Source organism: Kogia breviceps, chromosome 19, assembly GCF_026419965.1.
Source record: "Kogia breviceps isolate mKogBre1 chromosome 19, mKogBre1 haplotype 1, whole genome shotgun sequence".
In the NCBI taxonomy this organism is placed as follows: domain Eukaryota; kingdom Metazoa; phylum Chordata; class Mammalia; order Artiodactyla; family Physeteridae; genus Kogia; species Kogia breviceps.
In genome coordinates, this window is record NC_081328.1 from 40,293,325 (window position 1) to 40,310,985 (window position 17,661).

The 17,661-nt window shown below is 58.1% G+C and overlaps 1 protein-coding gene and 1 long non-coding RNA gene across 16 annotated transcripts in view; one reads left to right on the plus strand and one right to left on the minus strand.

Annotated features, from left to right (window-relative positions):
- Positions 1–16,770, minus strand: part of HDAC5 (histone deacetylase 5) — a 35,271-nt gene extending 18,501 nt beyond the window's left edge. For 3 of the 15 annotated variants that reach the window (XR_010838193.1, XM_059046334.2, XM_059046333.2), the window contains exon 1: positions 3,913–4,410. Coding sequence is in view for 14 of the 15 variants with exons in the window: in XM_059046334.2 (XP_058902317.1) it covers positions 3,913–4,063 (151 nt within the window). In the remaining variant the exon portion in view is untranslated. Of the gene's footprint in view, positions 1–3,912; positions 4,411–5,166; positions 5,329–8,226; positions 8,346–10,877; positions 11,089–16,494 lie in introns of those variants that run through there. The other 12 variants (XM_067021260.1, XM_067021256.1, XM_067021259.1 and 9 more) reach the window with 8 other exon arrangements.
- Positions 7,854–9,090, plus strand: LOC136793212 (uncharacterized). Its single transcript, XR_010838194.1, has 3 exons — positions 7,854–8,117; positions 8,281–8,359; positions 8,445–9,090. It is a non-coding gene; the product is annotated as an uncharacterized lncRNA (long non-coding RNA).
- Positions 16,771–17,661: the final 891 nt, after the last annotated feature.

Genomic DNA, 17,661 nt, shown 5'->3' on the forward strand with positions numbered 1-17,661 from the left:
TGAGCCTACCTACTCACACCAAAATCATCTGAGATGTGTTAAAAATGCTGGTTCCTGGGCTGCCCTATGGAATCCAAACCTTGGGGTGCGAGGTAAGGCTTGGGAATCCGCATTTTAATATCTCCCCTCGGTAATCCTGTGGCAACTGAAAGTTTGAGAACTACTTTCTCACAGTGTCCCCCCGCGGGCGGCATTTCTGCTGCCAACCTGACAGCTGTTACAGCTGTGTGCGTGGACACGGTTAATCTGATTTCCTGTCTGGCAGCTGTGCAGCAGGGAAGGGACAGCTGAGGGTCTCAAAAACAAGAAGAGGGGATGGGGTAGGAGGGGACGGGGGCAGGGGAGGCTGTCTGAATGGGACAGGGTGTCCAACTTTGTTCCTGAGCCCCCTTCTCCCCCGTTGGGCCGAAATCCCTACAGGGAGGGAAACAGCTGATCCAGTGGCCCCCTGTATTTGTAGAAAACAGTCTTCTCCCAGAAACCTCAGGAGCCCCACAAGGCCGGAATGGTGTCTCTTGTCGAGGAGCACAAACTTTGGAAGCAACAAAGACAGACCCACCACATAAGGTTGTGCAGGCTGTGTACTGCACAAGGGCACCCAACTGAAGGGACAAGTTGGGGGCTGAAGTCTAGCCCAGGCTCCCAGTGCTAAGCCGTGCACTCTGGCTTGAGGATATAGCCACCTGGAGGAAGGGCCGCCTTTAAAAAAATTTGTACAGGGACGCTCTTGTATGGGTTAGACGTCGCCCTACACAAAGACCTGAGTCTGAAGCCCAGCCGTCATTTACTCTGTGACCTTGCGCAAGTCCCTTAACTTCTCAGATCCTTCTCAATTGTAAAACATAGCTATTAATACCTTTCCAAGAGAGATAAGGTAAGGAAAGCCATCATTTAGTAGATTATAATATTAATTCCCCTCCCACCCCAGTCTCGCACTTCCGACCTACCCACACCCCTATGCCTACATACCCACCTACCTAGCCAAGCTTGGAATGGTATGAAGAACGTGAAAAAGAATATCCAGGGGAAAAAAAAAAAAAAAAAAAAAAGAATATCCAGGGGAAACCCCAATACCAAACCCAAACCCCATGGCACTTCCCAACATCCATAGCATCCCTTCCTGGCATAAGCAGGATTCACACCCTCCCTCACTGGGGAAAGAAGACTCCTCCTCCATGCCTGCTTTTAACATCCTACACGTTGCCCAATCAGCAGCGCGCTGCCCAGTCCAGGCCAGAGGGAAATCCAAGGCCCAACAGAAGGGAGGCAGGGGATCCCCCAGCATTGCATCCTTGGGAATCCCACACCAGAGTTCAAGCTCCTGGGCTCCCCGAGCCGGGACCAAGCCTGTATCAGAGGGGTGTCCACTGCGTGCTGGGCTGTTGCGGGAGGAGCCAGGCAGAGACCCCATCCATCGAGGAAGACCTGACAGCACTAGCAGAAGCTGTGTTTTGTCCCTGTCCTCAAGCAAGAGCACCCCACATCCTTCGTGGGCTCGCCTGCCAAGACTCTGGCTCACCCACCAGGGCAACTTACCATATCTGTCTATTCACCTAGAGGGCCAAGCCCCAGAATAGAGCCCAGGGATCCTGCTGTCAACCCTGGATGCCAGTCCCCTCAAGCAACATTCATTCATCCATGTGCCAGGCACGGTGCTAAGTGCGCACAAGATGGTCCAGAGAGCCAAGGATGCCCCTAAAATAGGGCTCCAAAGACTTACAGCTGGAGTGGGCAAAGAGTTCAGGGCAGACACCCACCCTGGAAAGCCCCTTTTCCTCAACCCCTCGGGCTGGGGAGGCCTGGCAACACACTGCCCAAGAAGCGTCCCTGGACACCTGCTTTTTTAGCCACAGGCTTTTGCATCCTGTCTGGAGACTGATCAAGAGATGGAGAGAGGAGGCGGCGGGGGAGGGTTGGGGGGGGGGAACACCAGGCTGCCTGGCCCTCATGGCCGTGTTTATCCGGGGTGGATTTTTTTTTAACCCAAAGGTTAAAGCGTTTCTATTTGAAACATCTATTTACATTCCAGAGTCCAAAAAAAAAAACAAGGCAGCCGAGCTCCAGGCCTATATCTGTCCCCAGCCGCGTCACAGACACAGCATCAGAGCTGCGCAGGGGGAACATTCTTAGCCCTCTCCCGGAGCCGCTGAGGTGACTCACGCCTCCCTCCTGCCAGCATGGACCACGCCACCGCTCAGAAGGCTAGGCAGTGTGCATGTGTTGGGGTGGGCGGGGGGGAGGGACTGGCTGGTGGGGTCTACGCAGGGACAGGGAGCCTTAGGGAAGGGATGGGATCAGCGGGGCTCCAGCCTGCAAGGACTCCGGGGCCCAACTTGAAAGAGGATGAGAGAACACGCTGAGGAGGAAACTTCAGGCCAACCACCAACTGCTTCTGGGAGGTAAGGGGCAGTGGGGACAGGATGGGTGGACTGATATGGCATCTGCCACATGGGATAGAACCAGCCCCCAAGCAGATGCTCTGCACAGTCAGCCCTTTGCTTGGCAAGGGACCACCTTGACTCCCAGAGGCTTCAGGGTAGGAGTGAGCGGGCAGGTCTTTAGCTAGAGCTGTGGGCTCCACTAGACCAGGGCTAGAACGGCCCTCTGCGTTTACACCCCTTCCAGGGGACTGTGCAGAGACTGCACGGCTGGCCCCAAGGTTCCACCCCCCATCCCAGGGGCCTGCACGGGCACTCTCAGGGCTGGTTCCCAGGGTTATGCAGTGACCTTAGGAGACTACGTGGGCATCCCTGCTCCGGCAGATGGTAGGCTTGGTTTGAAGGCTTTTCCAAATGTTCCCCAAACCTCCATCCTCTCACACATCCCAGTCCAGCTGCAACCTTATCCCTGGACAGCTTAGAGCCAAATCACTGGCACTTGCACAGGCACATGGCTCCCACCTTCCAGGGTTCAAAGCCTGGGACCCACACCCACGTATCCAGAGGCAAAGACTCCCCATACGTACACACACAGACACCCACACCCAAGTGCCAAGCCACTGCCAGGAGGGGCCAAGCGGGCATGGGTCCAGCAGGCCCCTCCCTAGAGGAAGCATCTTGTGGTGCCGGCCTGGTGGGGAGGCTGTGCCAGGAAGGCCTGATGCTGCCAACAGGTTCCTGGGAGGGAGGGAAGGAGTGGCCCGGCTCTGGGGGACGCCACCCCCAGCCAAGAGCCAAAAAAGTCCCTGCTGAGAAGGAGGGAGGGCTAGGGAGTCCTCAAGCCCTATGAGCCTGAGTAACATTCCTTCATCCTCAGGTGTTGAGAATAAACCAAAGCTTAGGGGAAGGAGAGATATGGGGGAGCCAGAAGCCAAGGCAGCCAAGACCCCCAACATCCCAGCTGCCAGCCTCTGCCTGCCTCCACCACAACTGCATCAAGCCTCCTCCCCAGGTGTCTGACTCCCAGGGCACTCCTGACTGGGAACCGGCAGCAATCTCTGCACTGGACCCTCTGACTCTAAGAACCCAGCCAGAGGAATGGGGGTAGCCTTTATTCTTATGGACACTCCGGCTATGGGTTCCTCCCTTGTCCAGACCCGGGGAGCAGACAGCCTGGAGGCAGGTCACTGACCCACTTCCTCCCCTCTGACCATGGTGCCAACTAGGCCAGGATCCTCTAGTAATCCACAGCCCCCAGCAGCTGATGGCGACCCTGCCGCAGGCCAAGGGGACTCGAAGAGATGCGGCAGAGTGCAGCTGGAGGGCATGGTGGGAGTGCAGGTTTTGGCCCAGGGAGAGCAGGGAAGCCCATCCCAGTCAGCACACCTCCCCCGACTGCACATATCCTCAACAAAGACCTCCAGAAAGATATATAAGCAGGAGCCCACCTGGGCGAGACTTGGAGCCAGACGCTCAGCCCCAGAGACAAGGATGCCCGATGGCAGGGGGCAGGCGGGGACACCGAGGCACTTACCTGCCACAGGGAGGCCATGTAGAGGGGTCCGAGGCAGGATTTCCAAGGATGGTTCCCGGCCTGGCATCCCATCTGCTGAGAAACAGGATTCGGTCTCATAGATGGTCTGCAGCATCTCCACAAGCCCCTGAGCCTTGGGCACCAGCAGCATGCCCGGCAGGGGGCCGCCTGAGGCGGGAGTCGGCCAAAGGGAAGGTGGCTGGGCGGGGCCCTCGCTGCTCAGGGGCTCCCTCAGGCCACTGCTGTTGGGACCCGCGCTGTGGGGAGGTGCCTCATCCGGCCTGGGCACTCCAGGCGGCAGGAGGAGCCAGGAGCCCCGGAGCCACAGGCCCAGCTCCCTGCTAGAGGGGCATCCAACCACTGGCCCTTCCAGAGCTCCCAGGAGCACTCAGCGGACAGGAAGGGGAGCTGAGCAGGCAGGCGGGCTCTCTGTGTTCCCTCCCAGCCCTGGGTGACAGCTCTGGGCCTGGCTCCCTGCTCCTCCTTCCCGAATGAGCCGCCGGCAGCTGGCAGGAGACTGAAATAGCAGTTGGGGGAGGGCCCTGCTATAAATAGGCGGAGCATGCTCAGGGAGCCGCCGGCCGGCTGCCAGGAGCCCGGGCCTGGCGGAGGCCCCAAGTGGGGGAGGGGAGGCGCGTTCCACCCCAGGAGGAAGCGCCAGGCCGGGGGGGATGGGCACAGGGGAGGGCCTGCATTCAGGGCCAACGCCACAGAGCCGGGTGGCCAGAGCCTGCGCTGGGGAAGGGCACACGCTCGATTACCCACGCATCTGGGAGCAGCTCTGGCGCTGCTCTTGGCAGGCGAGGGGCTAGAGACCAAAAAGGCAGATTTCATCCTCTATCTGCCCTCTCGCCATCCAGAGCGAGTAAAGGAACTGGAAGGGTCTGGGAGAGGGTGGCAGACAGGGCCACCTGGCCTAACCTTGCATCTTCCCTGGAGTCCCTCTAACAGCCGACGGATGGGAGTTGATTTAATTTCTGCCCTCTTTCCGAGCTGGGAGGTGGATCCCCCACCCCCTCGACCAGCAGGGAGACCCCTGAGCAGCAGCTAAATGGCAGCTCCCTCCTACCCATTAGGGGGTGTCACCTCCAGAGGCTGCTCAGCTTCCTTCCAGGGGGCAGGGAGACTCTTCCTGGACAGGCCTCACCCCACCCAGGGAAGGGCACCTGGGAGCACCTGCCCGTTCTCAGAGCACAGGTAGCTCTTCCTGTGGCAATGTGCCAGATGTAATGCTAAGAGCAGCACATACATCACCTCGTTTATTCTGCACGATGACCTCAGAAGAGAGGTGCAGACGGGGAAACCGAGGCACAGAGAGATGAAGTCGCTCACCCTAGGTCATACAGCTGTTTCAGTGGTAGGTCTGGGATGTCTGAAGTTCAAGTCTGAGCTCTAACCACCACAGCCCACTGCCTCCTGCACAGGGAGCACACGAAGCTGCCCCAGGGTTTCCATTAACAGGTATAATGACCCCCAGTACCCAGGTAGGAAGAGACTTGAGGTTGGAGCCCCTCCAAGCAGAGTCAAGGGGCTGCCAGCATCCAGCCCTTCCCCACCGGCCACCAGCCCCAGGCCTGGCAGAGCAGCCCCGGCTCCTGGGGTCCTGCAGGGACCTAAGGCTAGAGCGCCATGAGGACTGGTGACACCCGCCTACCCAGCCCACTGCTGGCCCATCCCTCCTCTTGAGGCTGTGCCTCCCACTGATACAGAGATCCCACTTGGCCTCCTGACCTCACTGGAGCCTTTTAATAGCCTGGTTATTCCTGGGTCTGTGTCCCCCTCCCCCTTCCTGATGTCACAGTTGCTATTTTGGAGCCCCCTCCTGGCCCCCTTTGCCCCCAACTCTAGGCATGGAGCCAGGGACACCTGTCCTCTCCCTGGAATGGATGACCTCACCCTCCTGTCGGGAGCCCAGGAGAAGCTGGCCAACCAAGGACACAGTAGCTGTGGCTCCGGCCAGCTGGGGACGGCAAAGGGGCCTCCTGCCCTCAGGTGGGGGGATCACATGGATGGGTAAGTGGCAGAGGTGGGCTTTCCCAGGCCCTAGACTGGCTGGCAAGATGTATATTGAGGGAGTTGGAGGTCAACAGGAACGAAACAAAGCTCTGGAGCCTCAGCTTCTCAGCCGGGCAGACTTCAGAAAACTGGTGATGGAGCAGTGCTCCCCACAGGGGTCTGGAGTTGGTGGACATTTCAGGGTAGGTCTGGGGACTTCGCTCAGCACCCCTTGCCCCAACCTCATCCTAGCCAACCAGGCTCTCTCAAGAGCAAGGGAAGGGAAGGTCAAGGTCTCCTTAACGGGTGACAGGCAGCAGACTCAAGGGAACCCAGAAAGCTGGGGGCAGCAGCCCCTCCCAGCCAGGACTCCACCCACCCACGCTGAAAGCAACCAGAAGGGCTGGCTAGCCCTGTCCTGCTCTCTCTGCCTGCCCCAGGCACAGGAGAGTATAGTAGGGCAGCCCTGTTCTGGAAGAGAGGAAATCATCAGTGACAGTGACTCAAAAGCGGGGGCCCCAGAACGTGGAGCAGTCAGAAACCTAAGGAAACACAACTCCCTGTTTAGGAAAGCTGGGAGCACCCAGGAGACTGGGCACCCAGAGGTGGCCAGAGCCGGGGACTCGGGGCAGTTCCCAGCACTACTATGACTTCCAGTAACAGCTTGAAGTGGGAAGTGAAGTGTCAGACACAGCCAGACAATCCTCAGTGTAGTTCCCAGAATCCTCCAGGGGAATAAGAGAGGAGGCCTGGGATGGGGACAAGTGTCTTTTTTTTCCTTCGGAGATTCAAGTCACGCAACAAAGTCTTCCTAACGTCTAACCTCAACCCTTCTTGCTTTATAGCACCTCTCCTTGTGGTTCATGTCTCTTCCCCATGCCCACGCATCTAGCTCTCCCGTGTCATCCCACAAACCTTACAGAACACCCACAAAGCGTGGGTTATAGGAGCCTCATTAGGAGCAGGCACCAAGCCCTCCTTGGTGCCGCAATGACCTTGCTGACTCTACTCCCTCCCCTGGAGGCTGGGCTCAGGCCTCCTAACCCTCTAAATCTGGAGGAGGAGAATCCGATGTGGCTCCTTGAGCCCTTGAAGGCTCCCATTTCCTGGGCTCAAAAGGCTGGAGCGGGGGCCTGACCAATAAGAAAAAAGCAAAGTCTGCTTTGTGCACAATAAAAAAGCCAATGGCTGGCCGGGGAGCACCCCAGATTCAGTGTGGGGTGCCAGCTGCCCTGGGGTCCTGGAGATATCGGGCCTGCCTGCCCTCCGGTTCTCTCCTGCCCTTAGAGCCCAGTCATGCTGGAGCCCGTCAGCATCGCCCAGGAGCTGCCACGCGCCAGGTCCCATGCTAGGTGCTGGCTGAACCCTCTCATTTGAGACCAAATCTGGGAAAAACGTGAACACCTACTTTGGCATCTTGCACGTCCCCTCAGGATTGACCCTGCCTCCTCTGGGCGTCCGGTGCTAAGCCTTCAATCCCTTTGGAATGATGAGACGGGAGGGGAGAGTGGGGCGGATCCTGATCTACAGTGAGCACAGAGGTGTGCCAGGGGGACATCTAAGTGGAGAAGGGACACCAGAGTCCACCTCCCAGACCCCCACCCCACGCCGACTCTGACCCACTTTCTCCGCCTTCCCCGGGGGCTCAGAGGCAGAGCCCAAGGCTGGAAGGCGGGACACCGAGGTTCCTGGCTCCACCCCACGCCTATGCCCCAGTTTCTCTGGTCACCCAGAAAGGAGGGGGCAGCCGGGAAAGGGAAGGAGAGAAAGTGTGCAGAGAGCTGGGAGGTGCTGGGCAGGCAGGTGTTGTCATGAAGCTTCTTCTCCCTCCCAGGCTGGGGCTAAGGAACCTGGCCACCTTCTCTCCTGGGGCCCTGTCGCCACACAGACTGGCTCGAGCCTCACCCTTGCCCTCTTCTCTGGGCAACGGCATGGAGGACAGGGCAGTGACCAGAGTGGGCCCAGGCCCCAGGGCAGCTCTTCCATGCTGGCCAGGGGCACATTCTGTCAGTCCTCCGGTCCCACTAAGGGGAGCAGAAATGAAAATAAAGCCTCACTCCTCAAGTCCCCTTTTGCCCGAAGAGAAGCCAGACCCCAGGCAGTGGCCTCCTCAGGGAAGCGGGCAGCCCCATCAACACCCTCTGCCTGTACTCCCAAGACTGCAAGAGAGGCAAATCAGGTCAAACGCTGGCATTCGGCCCAGCCCAGAGGTAAGTGGATCAGCTCCCCATTCCCCGGGGAGGACGGGTGAGCCCCAGAAGTAAATCTCTCGAAATCTCTACCTGCCACCCCTCACCCGGAATGTGCTCTCTTACTAACTTGTTTGCTATGAAGGCCGGGATGGACCATCTTCTATTTTTCTTTTCCAAACAGGAAAGCTCCTGCACTGAGAGAAATGGAGGGAAACTGCCCCTCACCCAGGCCTGCCGTTCTGCGCCCTAAGGAAAGAGAAGTGAGTCTCGGGAGGGGGTGGGAGGTGGGGCCAGGGCACCCAGGCGCCGGGTACTAACCATTCTCATCCCCACCTCTATCCCCAGCCCCACAGCCTCATGCTCTTCCTGGGGGCGCCCTGTGAGGTGTCTACCCGGGATGTGGACACCCAGCTACAATTCATGGTTTCATTTGACTTCCGTGGAGTCCAAGCATGTGGTTTCCAGGCTTCTGCCCGGCGCCGGACACCCGCAGCCCCAGCCCAGATGCCACCCTGAGCTCTGGGAATGGCAAATGCTGGGCCCCTCGAAGGGGGAGGCTGTGTGGAGGCTGGCCCTCTCCCTGGGCCAGAGCAGCTGCAACTCCGCAAGCGGGAGAGCCAGGCCCGGAGCCCCGGGAAAACTCAGTGGGAAAGGCCTCAAGGCGCTGCCCTGAACAACATGACGACGACGACGATCCCAGCTCTGAGGTCTGGCCACAGTCCTAAAACCAGCTTCCCAATCTCTGGCCCCCTCCCTTTCTCCCTCCTTCCTGAACACGAGAAGACAGAAGACGGCATCTCCCCCTGCTGGGGGGAGTGGGAAAGCCAGCCAGGAGGCTCGGCCAGTTCCATAGGCCCCGCTCTGGAGGCCCCTCCTGGCCCGGCTCAGCACAGATGGACACCTCCAGCCGCTGCCAGCCCTGGCACCAGCGGCCACAAGGGGGACTCGGACCACCTGTCTGTGGAAAACCCACTGATCTGATCTATCTGAGGATGATTATCTTAGCCTTTCACTGTAAGGGAATAAAATCCCAAAGCTGGAAAATGTCTTCCCCAAGCCACCAATGGATGCCTCTGGGAGGCTCCCGTTCCCCTGGCCAAGGGTTAGACCCCAGGCCCGGTGTGACTGGAAGTGGCTCCTGGACAGGTCAGCATAGTAGCTCAGAGGAAGGGAGTGGTTGGCACCCCTGCCGGGCACAACTGATCCTGCAAGGGGCAGTGTCCAGCTGAGATGGCCGAGGGGCTGATAAGAACCCACCACTCCTCTCCTTCCCTTTGCCAGCCCAGCCTCAGAGGAGGAAGCAGGAAGTCAGGGCAGCTCCCCTCCAGCACCAGAGTCACACAGACCTCTCCGCGTCTAACACCTGGCACAGCCCCTGCAGGGGGAATGAAGGCAGGCAGAGGTGCGAGAATCTGAGGGGAAGCCACAGACCCTGCAGGAGGGGGCCCATCAGCAAAGCTAACCTGGTGAGTCTCAGGAGCCCAGCCTTCTCCAGCTGGCACTCTACTCTGTCTGTGCCCGGGGTATGTCATGCTGGAAAGGGAAAGGGGAGAGGGCACAGCCTTGACCAAAACAAATGTCACAAAGCCAAGCAATCCCGCCAGCTTCGGCTTCCCTGAATCGAATCTGCTGGAAGCCCTGGGGCTGTGGTCAGGGCCACAGGTTGCCAGCAGGGGGTCCTCACAACAGGAAGCATGAGATTTAGCACAGTGACAAGGACAGGGAATGAGAGGGGAAGGGGCCTGGATTCCTCCCTGCTGCTGCTTCAGTACCATCCTGCAAATGGGTTTTGGTCTCTAGGCCCTAGTTTCCCTATCACTGAAGAAGGAGAAATAGCTCCCACCCCTACAGAAAAAGATGTTAAGTGACTGGAAGGCCTGGGGGCGGGGGTTAAAGTTGAGCAAGATGTACTCTGATCCTTGAAGTCTGTGCAGAAGAAGACAGCCAAGGAGGGAAGGCTGTTATTACTCTGACCACACTGACCCAAGACCCCCCTGTGAAACTCCTGAGGGTCCAGCTCAGGCCATTTGGACACATCCTCATGGGCACAAACCCAGACCCACCCGTACACAAAGCTGCCTGGAGTCCCACCCATAGACTATTTCTGGAAGCACTAGGCAGCCTCCCAGGAGCAGAGGGGAATAAGAAACCTCAGAGACCCCAAATTAGGACTCTCCCATGTCCAGGGCATGTCTACCTGGACTCAAAGGAGAGAGCCAAGTCTCCTCCGCCAACATGTCACTGCATGCCCACCCCAATACCACATATCCCAACACAGGTTAAGGCTGAAGGCCCTGCAAAGCCCCACTAAGAATAAAGTATGGAACACAGAGAAACACTCCACCAGGAAGAGAGGACACCACCACAAAAAGGAAGCTGGACATTCAGCTATCATAGGGAACTTCTTCCAACATCATCCCCGGACCGCCTGCAGAGGTTCAGGGGCACACATCCCCCTCAGCCCTGCCTGTCTTGGTGAACAGGGCAGGGTGGCACGGAATTGAAGGCCCCTGAGTTGAGAGGGCAGGCCTGGGGACAGAGTTGAACCCATGCCCTCCCAGGGCCAGGCTGGACCGTCAACCCATCAGTTTCAGGTCTACCCCATGGTCAATCACTTTGGGTTTTCCTCTGTCCTTTTCTCACGATGCTTCTCCACTCCTGACCCCTTGTTCCCTTACGGCTCAGACCCTGAAGGTCAGCTGGCCTGGGCTGGATCCCCATACAGCCCATTACATCCAAAACCACCCCAGGTGCCTTCTCCAGCCTCCCAGCTCTTACCCGACTCGGTGGGAGAGTTCATGCCGGCTCTGGGCCCGCAGGAAGCTGGCGTTGGGGGCTGGGACGGGAGGGGGTGGAGCTGCGGTGATGTCAAGAGAGACAGACGATAACAGACAGATGGACGGGACAGGAGCCCGGGGCCGCTGTGCCTCTAACGCCCATCCGAGGCCATCCTTCGGGGCGAGGCAGTCAGGCACTCAGAACGGCATCCCTGGGGAGAGATGGAGCAGGGTTAGAGGTCCCCAACTCTGGAATCTGAGAGTCGAAGGAGACCTTGGAGCTTGTCAGTTACACCTAGGGAAGAGAGGGAGGGCCACCTGCCCAGGGGCACAGAACTGGACCAGACCCTGGTTTCTTCTCTAATTGGTGAGGATGTCAGCCCTCAAGGGAAGGGGAATGGCTACAGTAGCCACAACAAAATTCTTTTTTCGGTGACAATGTCCACTGCCAGGTGGGGAGACCTCACAGACTCCCAAGGGTGCCTGACGTGGGAGATGGTGCTCACCGAAGGAGAAAGTGCAGGGAAAGTGCTCCTGAACTCTGTCCAGGGCAGTGGGGAGACGCAGGGCTGATCTGGAGCCCCTCGCAGAACTTAAGGGAGAGACTGGTATCCCAGCCCCAGTAGCCTGAGGAGGGACTCTCATCTTCTCCCTACTCCCTGATCCTCGTGCCACCCAACTCTGGAAACGTGATGTGCTTCTGTCTTGGTCTCCCCCATTCAACAACAGGTCAGAAAAAAGAGGGCAACAATTGCTTTTCCTCTACCCATTAACCATGCTGTTTCCAAGAATTTCGAAAGACAGAGACATTCATCACACATCCGGTGCCCTCTGGACTGGGGGTCCAAGGCCCAAGCCCAGGGCCTTGTGTGTGTTGTATAGGTTGTGCCCTGTGCCACGAGGTCTGAAATCCAGCCTTTGCTCTGCCTGCCAAGCTACACAGGCTAAATCCACCCAGAATAAGGGACACCGTTTTCCAGTTTGTACAAAGGCACCAAAAGGCCCAGCAGTACGCCTGCTGAGGCCAATATAGTAAGAGAGGATGTCCCCGTATTACAGGACCGTGAGTTTGCCAACCTGTCCCCACCTCTCCAGCTCCCCACCCCGCTCCAGCCCCACAGCTAGTCCTCAAGCCTCAGACACCACACACGCACCCACCTGGGCCCATCCCTAAACAGTCCACGATCCACCCTAGACATGATCTCATTGGTTTTCTTCCGGATGAAGGCAGGCCCTCCAACACCCAGTGAAATTGAGGTAGCTGGAAGCGATCGATGAGGCCGAGATTTAAACCCTAACTCTGCTCCCCAAACTAGGAAGAGACAATCAGCTCCACCCCAGGACAGCCCACTTCCTGGCAGGATTAATTCTCGGTAAGCTCTGCATTCTCATCAAGGATCGCCAGGCGTGGGGTACACTTGGAGCCGAGGAGCGCAGGAGTCAGCCAGGGCAGGGACACAAGAACATACATACAGACATGCACACACGTATGCCATGCACAGAGTAGGAAGACCTCAAGTCCTCCTAGGCCTGCTGCCCCCTAGGTTTGGACTCTGGAGAAAGGTGCACTCAGATGGGGAAGTGGGAGGAGGCAGAGAGAAGGGGCTGAATTGCTCCCAGCAGGTACAGGTGCGGGGCAAGGACAAAAGAGGCTGCGCAGGACTGGGGCCAAGCTCAGGAAGGCGGTAGGTGGGGTTGTTGGTGCCCTGGCAGTGCCCGCGTGGGCAGACAGCTCAACCCATGCCCACCCCGGGGCTGGCGCCCAGTCCTGCGCACACCCTTTCCCATGGGCTGGGGAACACAGGTTCAGAAATTCCCACGATTCCCAGCGGCCCGAGTGCCCCAGCCCATCTCCTTAGTGAAAGGAACCTCCACAACAGGGCACTCAGGAGGGGCAGAGCCTCCATGGTACACAAACTACGTTAAGATCTGCCCTGAGCCCCCATCTTCCTCACCCCCTGGGGAGAAGAGGAAGGGAGGGGCTCCTAGAACTCCCAAGGGGCTCAGGACTCTGTTAGGCTGCACTCCTGCCCACCCTGCAGGATGTAGCAGGACCCCGGACCCCCATCCACCTGTGGAGAGTCTCTGCCAACACCCCCATCAAGCCTCCCTGGGAAACAAAGCAGCATTCACGGTCTAATCAGGACAGGCAGGACGGGTGTAGATTTTTGACTAAGGAGGGCCATGCAAGGGGAAGGGGCAGCTTTATGGTTAAAACCTGAGCTGCTGGGAAAAAAAAAAAAAACCCTGAGCTGTTGGGTCCCTCCTCAGCCAGAGAAACTCACTGCTGACCATTGTTATAGGAAGGTCTCGGTGGGCAGTCAGGAACCAAGAGCTGTGTGGCTCCTGGCACTTTTATGCCAAACCAGTGAGCAGCCTGGCTTCCGTGACATCACAGGTAGGCAGACCCCAGGGCCCTGTCCCCAACCCCTGAGAGCTCTCTCTTCCAGTCAGACCTCTGTCCCACTCCAGGATCCAAACCCACTTCCCACCTCCAGCCAGGACAGCAGGAAACCAGCTGCATCTCACCCTACAAGCTCATGGCTAAGCTGGGGGAGGAAAGGCAAAAACCGTAGGGGAATATCTCGCACTCCATTCACGAGCAATAAAAACTCTGGCAGAGGGTGGCAGGAGAAGGACAGACAAGTGAGAGACGTAAGGAGGATGCAATGCCTCAAAGGCCAGAAGTTCACAATGCTGCCCTGCAGGTATCTTGTCCCTCAAGGAACCTGAACTCCAGCACCACCAGGCAGCTGCTCTGCCAACATACCAGCTCTGGCCCTGCTGGAGGCAGGCCCAAGTCCTGAGCACTGAGGCTGGGGACACAGGTCAAGGCAGCCAGGTGAGCTGTCTGAACCAAATCCTGTGAGCCTGAGATTGCTCACAATCTGAGATGTGCCCCAAAGACGTCATCAGAAAGCTACAAGCCCAGAAATCCCATCCTAAGGCACAAAGGAACTCTCATCTTGACCCCTCCTGACCGTGGCCACAGCTGATCACTTTCTCCAGCCTCCAAAAGCTTCCATCGCCGTGTGCCTTCCCCCAGGCTGGCCCACCAGAGAAGCCTGCAGATGATCAGAGCCAGGAGGGATGGCTGACTTGGATGTCCAGGGCCCAAACTAAGGGAGGGGGGAGGGCAACAGGGGAGGAAAAAAGGCACCAGGCTGACAAATTCATTTTTGCAATCGGCCCATTTCTGTTTGTCTGCTCAGACGCAGCTCCAGGCATCTGCACAAGCCAGATGGAGGAGGCTGCTATTTCTAGAAAAAGAAAAGGGGTGGGGGGGTGAGAGGGGAGGGAGGGGCAAGACGGGAGGCAAAGGGCAGAAGACCAGGTCTGTTTGCCCTAAAACCTCACGCAGAACGGTACCCCCTCACCAGCACTACCAGACAGGGTCCCCATCCAAGAAACGGCTGGGGCCAAGGATGGGGTGAGGTGGGGTGGGGGAGAAGAAAGGCAGAGAAAGTTTAATTAGCCAAAGTCGGCTACAATAGGCCCCCTCACGGGCTGCATCAGGTTTTCATTCATGAGCAAGCGACAGTGCTCCAAAAATGCCAAGAACCGCACCCCCTCGCCGTCTCTCCCCCACCCCCCACCAACAGGAGTGCGTCCTCCAGCAGGCTGGCTGAGCCTGATGCCGTGTTCCAGACATCCCTCCTCAAAGGGATGTGAGTAGGAAGAATTAATTATTAAAGAGCAGCTGGTACTTCGGCACCAACTGCACTCCCCCCAGCTCCTATAGCTGATGCCCCCTCCCCTCTACAGAAACACAAACTCCCCGCCCCACACCCCACCCCCCAGCCCCCATTTCTAAACACACAGCTAAGATGCCACCCCTAGGGAAGGGAATGCAAACCTTTGTCTCTGCAGCTACTTAGAGTGGGTGGGGCATGTGATACTGCTGCCCTCCCCCCCCCCATTACTCCATCCAGCCACAGAGGAGGATATATGGGAAGGGGAGGCTGGCACAGAGCTAACATGTCCTCCATCCTTGCCCCCAAGTAAACTGCACCTGGTATCTGTCTCTCTGGCCCCTGGCAGGCATACATTCCCGGCATAGAGTGGAGATGCTAGGGGCCCACCCCTCTAACTCAGAGACGCCCATCCTGCCTTGTCTGGACATAGCCCAGATCCAAGTCCAAGCGGAGATAGAGCAAAGAGAGGATTCAAGAGAAGGGGCAGGAGGCAAATCAAGGGCTCCCCAAGCTTTGTGTTTAAGAGGAAGAGGAAGGAAGGAAGACTGAAATGAAGAAGCAGGCAGCCCCCAACATGGCTCACCCCCCATCCCCAGCCCAGCCCAGCCCAGCCCAGCCCATCGTCTAAACAGCCAGCATAGGCTCAGGGCCCCTGTTGCCTAAAACTCGAACTGAGCACCCTCCCTGCCTACATCCTCTGAACCTGAGGAGGCCCAGGGCAGGACCCAGCTCCAGGCTCCAGTCCTGCAAAGCAATCTGGTCAAGGGTCCTTCTGGCTAAGACTCCTGATCTCCCACCCCCTGCCTCCTTTTGTTCCTATGGTCTACTCCATCCTTCCCTCCCAGTTGGACCCTGAACCCAGTCACCACCATCATCACCCCCAGTCGCCAAAGCTCATTCCAGGCCCCAGAAGCACAGTGATCACTGTCATAGTGGTGGGTCTCTTGAGCACCCCCAAGAGCAACTGCAGCTGCTACCCTTCCTCTTTAGGGACACACCTCATCTCAGAAGGCCAACGGGAGGTATCAGGTGGTCACCTCCTCCCCAAATGGGGTGCTCCCACCTTCCCCTCTTCTCTCCCCACAACCAGACTCCCAGATTAATTTCTTAGCACCCAGCAATTCTCATCTTCTCCAGGGGCCCAGAGAAGGGTGGGGTGGGGAAGCAGCCTCCCCAAGTTAAAAGGCACAGGCAGTGTCCCTCTCTCTGTGAGATACAGACCCAGGATGAAAAATGGGGAGCATCCACCCCAGACAAGAAAGGGGGCAGCTTTCATCTCCTAGCACTCTCTCTCTGGCTCCAGGGTGTCAGACGGGAGAAGAGGGTGGGAACAAACGCAGTAACGCCTCACGGGGGAGGGGGGTGAGAATAATGGGAGAGAGAAGTAAGGTGGGCCCGCAGGCCCCCTCCTCAAGCACGGATGTCAAGGACACAAAATCAAGGATGCGTTCTGAGGTATGGCTAGAAGCGCTGTGGGGTGGGCAGCGCCCCTCACCTCAGAGTACCAAGAAAGGGTGTCCAGCGAAGAGGGCTTTGCACAGAATCCGGGTGCAGGGCTCAAAACGCCCTGCAACGCACCACGCGCCTCCTGGGAGAGGGCAAATCAGACATCCCCGGCCGGTCTCCCGGCCATCTGGGGGTGTAGGTAGCGGGAAGACGGGCCCCTCCCTTACCTGCAGGAAGGCGCCCCTGCCTGGGAGGGGCGGGGAGGGGCGCGCGCAGTAACCCAGAGGCCCGGCTACCGGCTGGCGATGCTCCCGGGGGGCGCCAACTGGCACCCGGACGCCGGGAGGGAGGAAGGGGGGAGCGGAGCGCGACGCGCGCTCCGGGAGCCCGCGGGCAGCGACGGCGGGAGGAGGGGGCGCCGCGTCGAGTCCGGGGAGCCTGGGGGAGATGGGATAGGGGCTGGTGGGGCGCGCTTACCCGCTGCGGCTCGAGCTCCGGCTTCGCGAGCGGCGGCGGCAGCAGCGGCGGCGGCAGCAGCGGCAGCACCTCCTCGACGGCTCCTCCATCTTTGCGGCGGCTCCTCCGGCTCCGCTCGCCGCCGCCACCAACAACAACATTCGAGACGTCACTGCCGTCACGTGACTCGACCCGGAGCTAAAAATAGACCCAGACCACCCCCCCACACCCCCCCCACCCCCAGCTTCAGCCACCAGCAACCCCTCCCCTCCTTCTTGGCCCTCCCCGCCGGGCGGGGCCAACAGCGCCACCGTGACAGCTTCTAAAAGGGCCAGTACCCAGAAAAGAGTTGGGCTGGGGAGGGGAAGGAAGGCAAGGGATCGGAGCCCTGGGAGTACTGGTTGAAGGAGCCCTGGGAGTAGTGGTTGGAGGAGCGCTGCAGGCGTACGGGCCTGGCTGCTGGGAGCTCGGCCTTTGGGATGCACGATTTTCCTGCCTGCGCTTCCTCCACTTCCTTTTCAAACCGTGGATGGTGCAATCGTTGCCTGCCTAAGCGTCTCCCTAACACGCCCTCCCGCGGTGGGGGAGGGGAACTGGGGATGGATTCCTAGGGGCTGGGAGGATCGTGGAGGCCCCAACTAGGGGTCCAGGCTGCGGGTGGATGTCTGGGACAAGTCTCGACCCGCCAGTTCCGACCGCACACGCTAAATGTGTGCCAAGCAAAAAAAAAAAGAAAAAAATGGGAAAGGCCATGTTAGAGTTGTAATGTAGTAATAGTCCAAGACCTTCAAAGGGAAGACTTCCGGTCCCTGGCTTCGGTGCTATCCTCTTCTACAACTCCCCTTAGAACACAATATGAGTATGTGTGATAGAACCTAGGTGGTTTGTCAGTGACTTGGTAATTCCACTAACGAAAATGTATTCTAAGGAAATAAAAATTGTTGTGTTCAAAAATGAGTATAGAAGGAAAGAGATTGCTTCTAATGATGTGAAAAGTTGGAAACAACCTAAATATCCATCAGTAAGGGATTGGCAAATAAACTAAGGCACATCCATTCAGTGGAATACCATCCAGATCCAGACATTTAAAATATGTCTATATTGACCTGAAAAGGTGCTCAAGATATACGGTTTTCTTGAAAATCAGAAATCAAATAAGTACTACAGAACTGTTCCATTATTATAAAC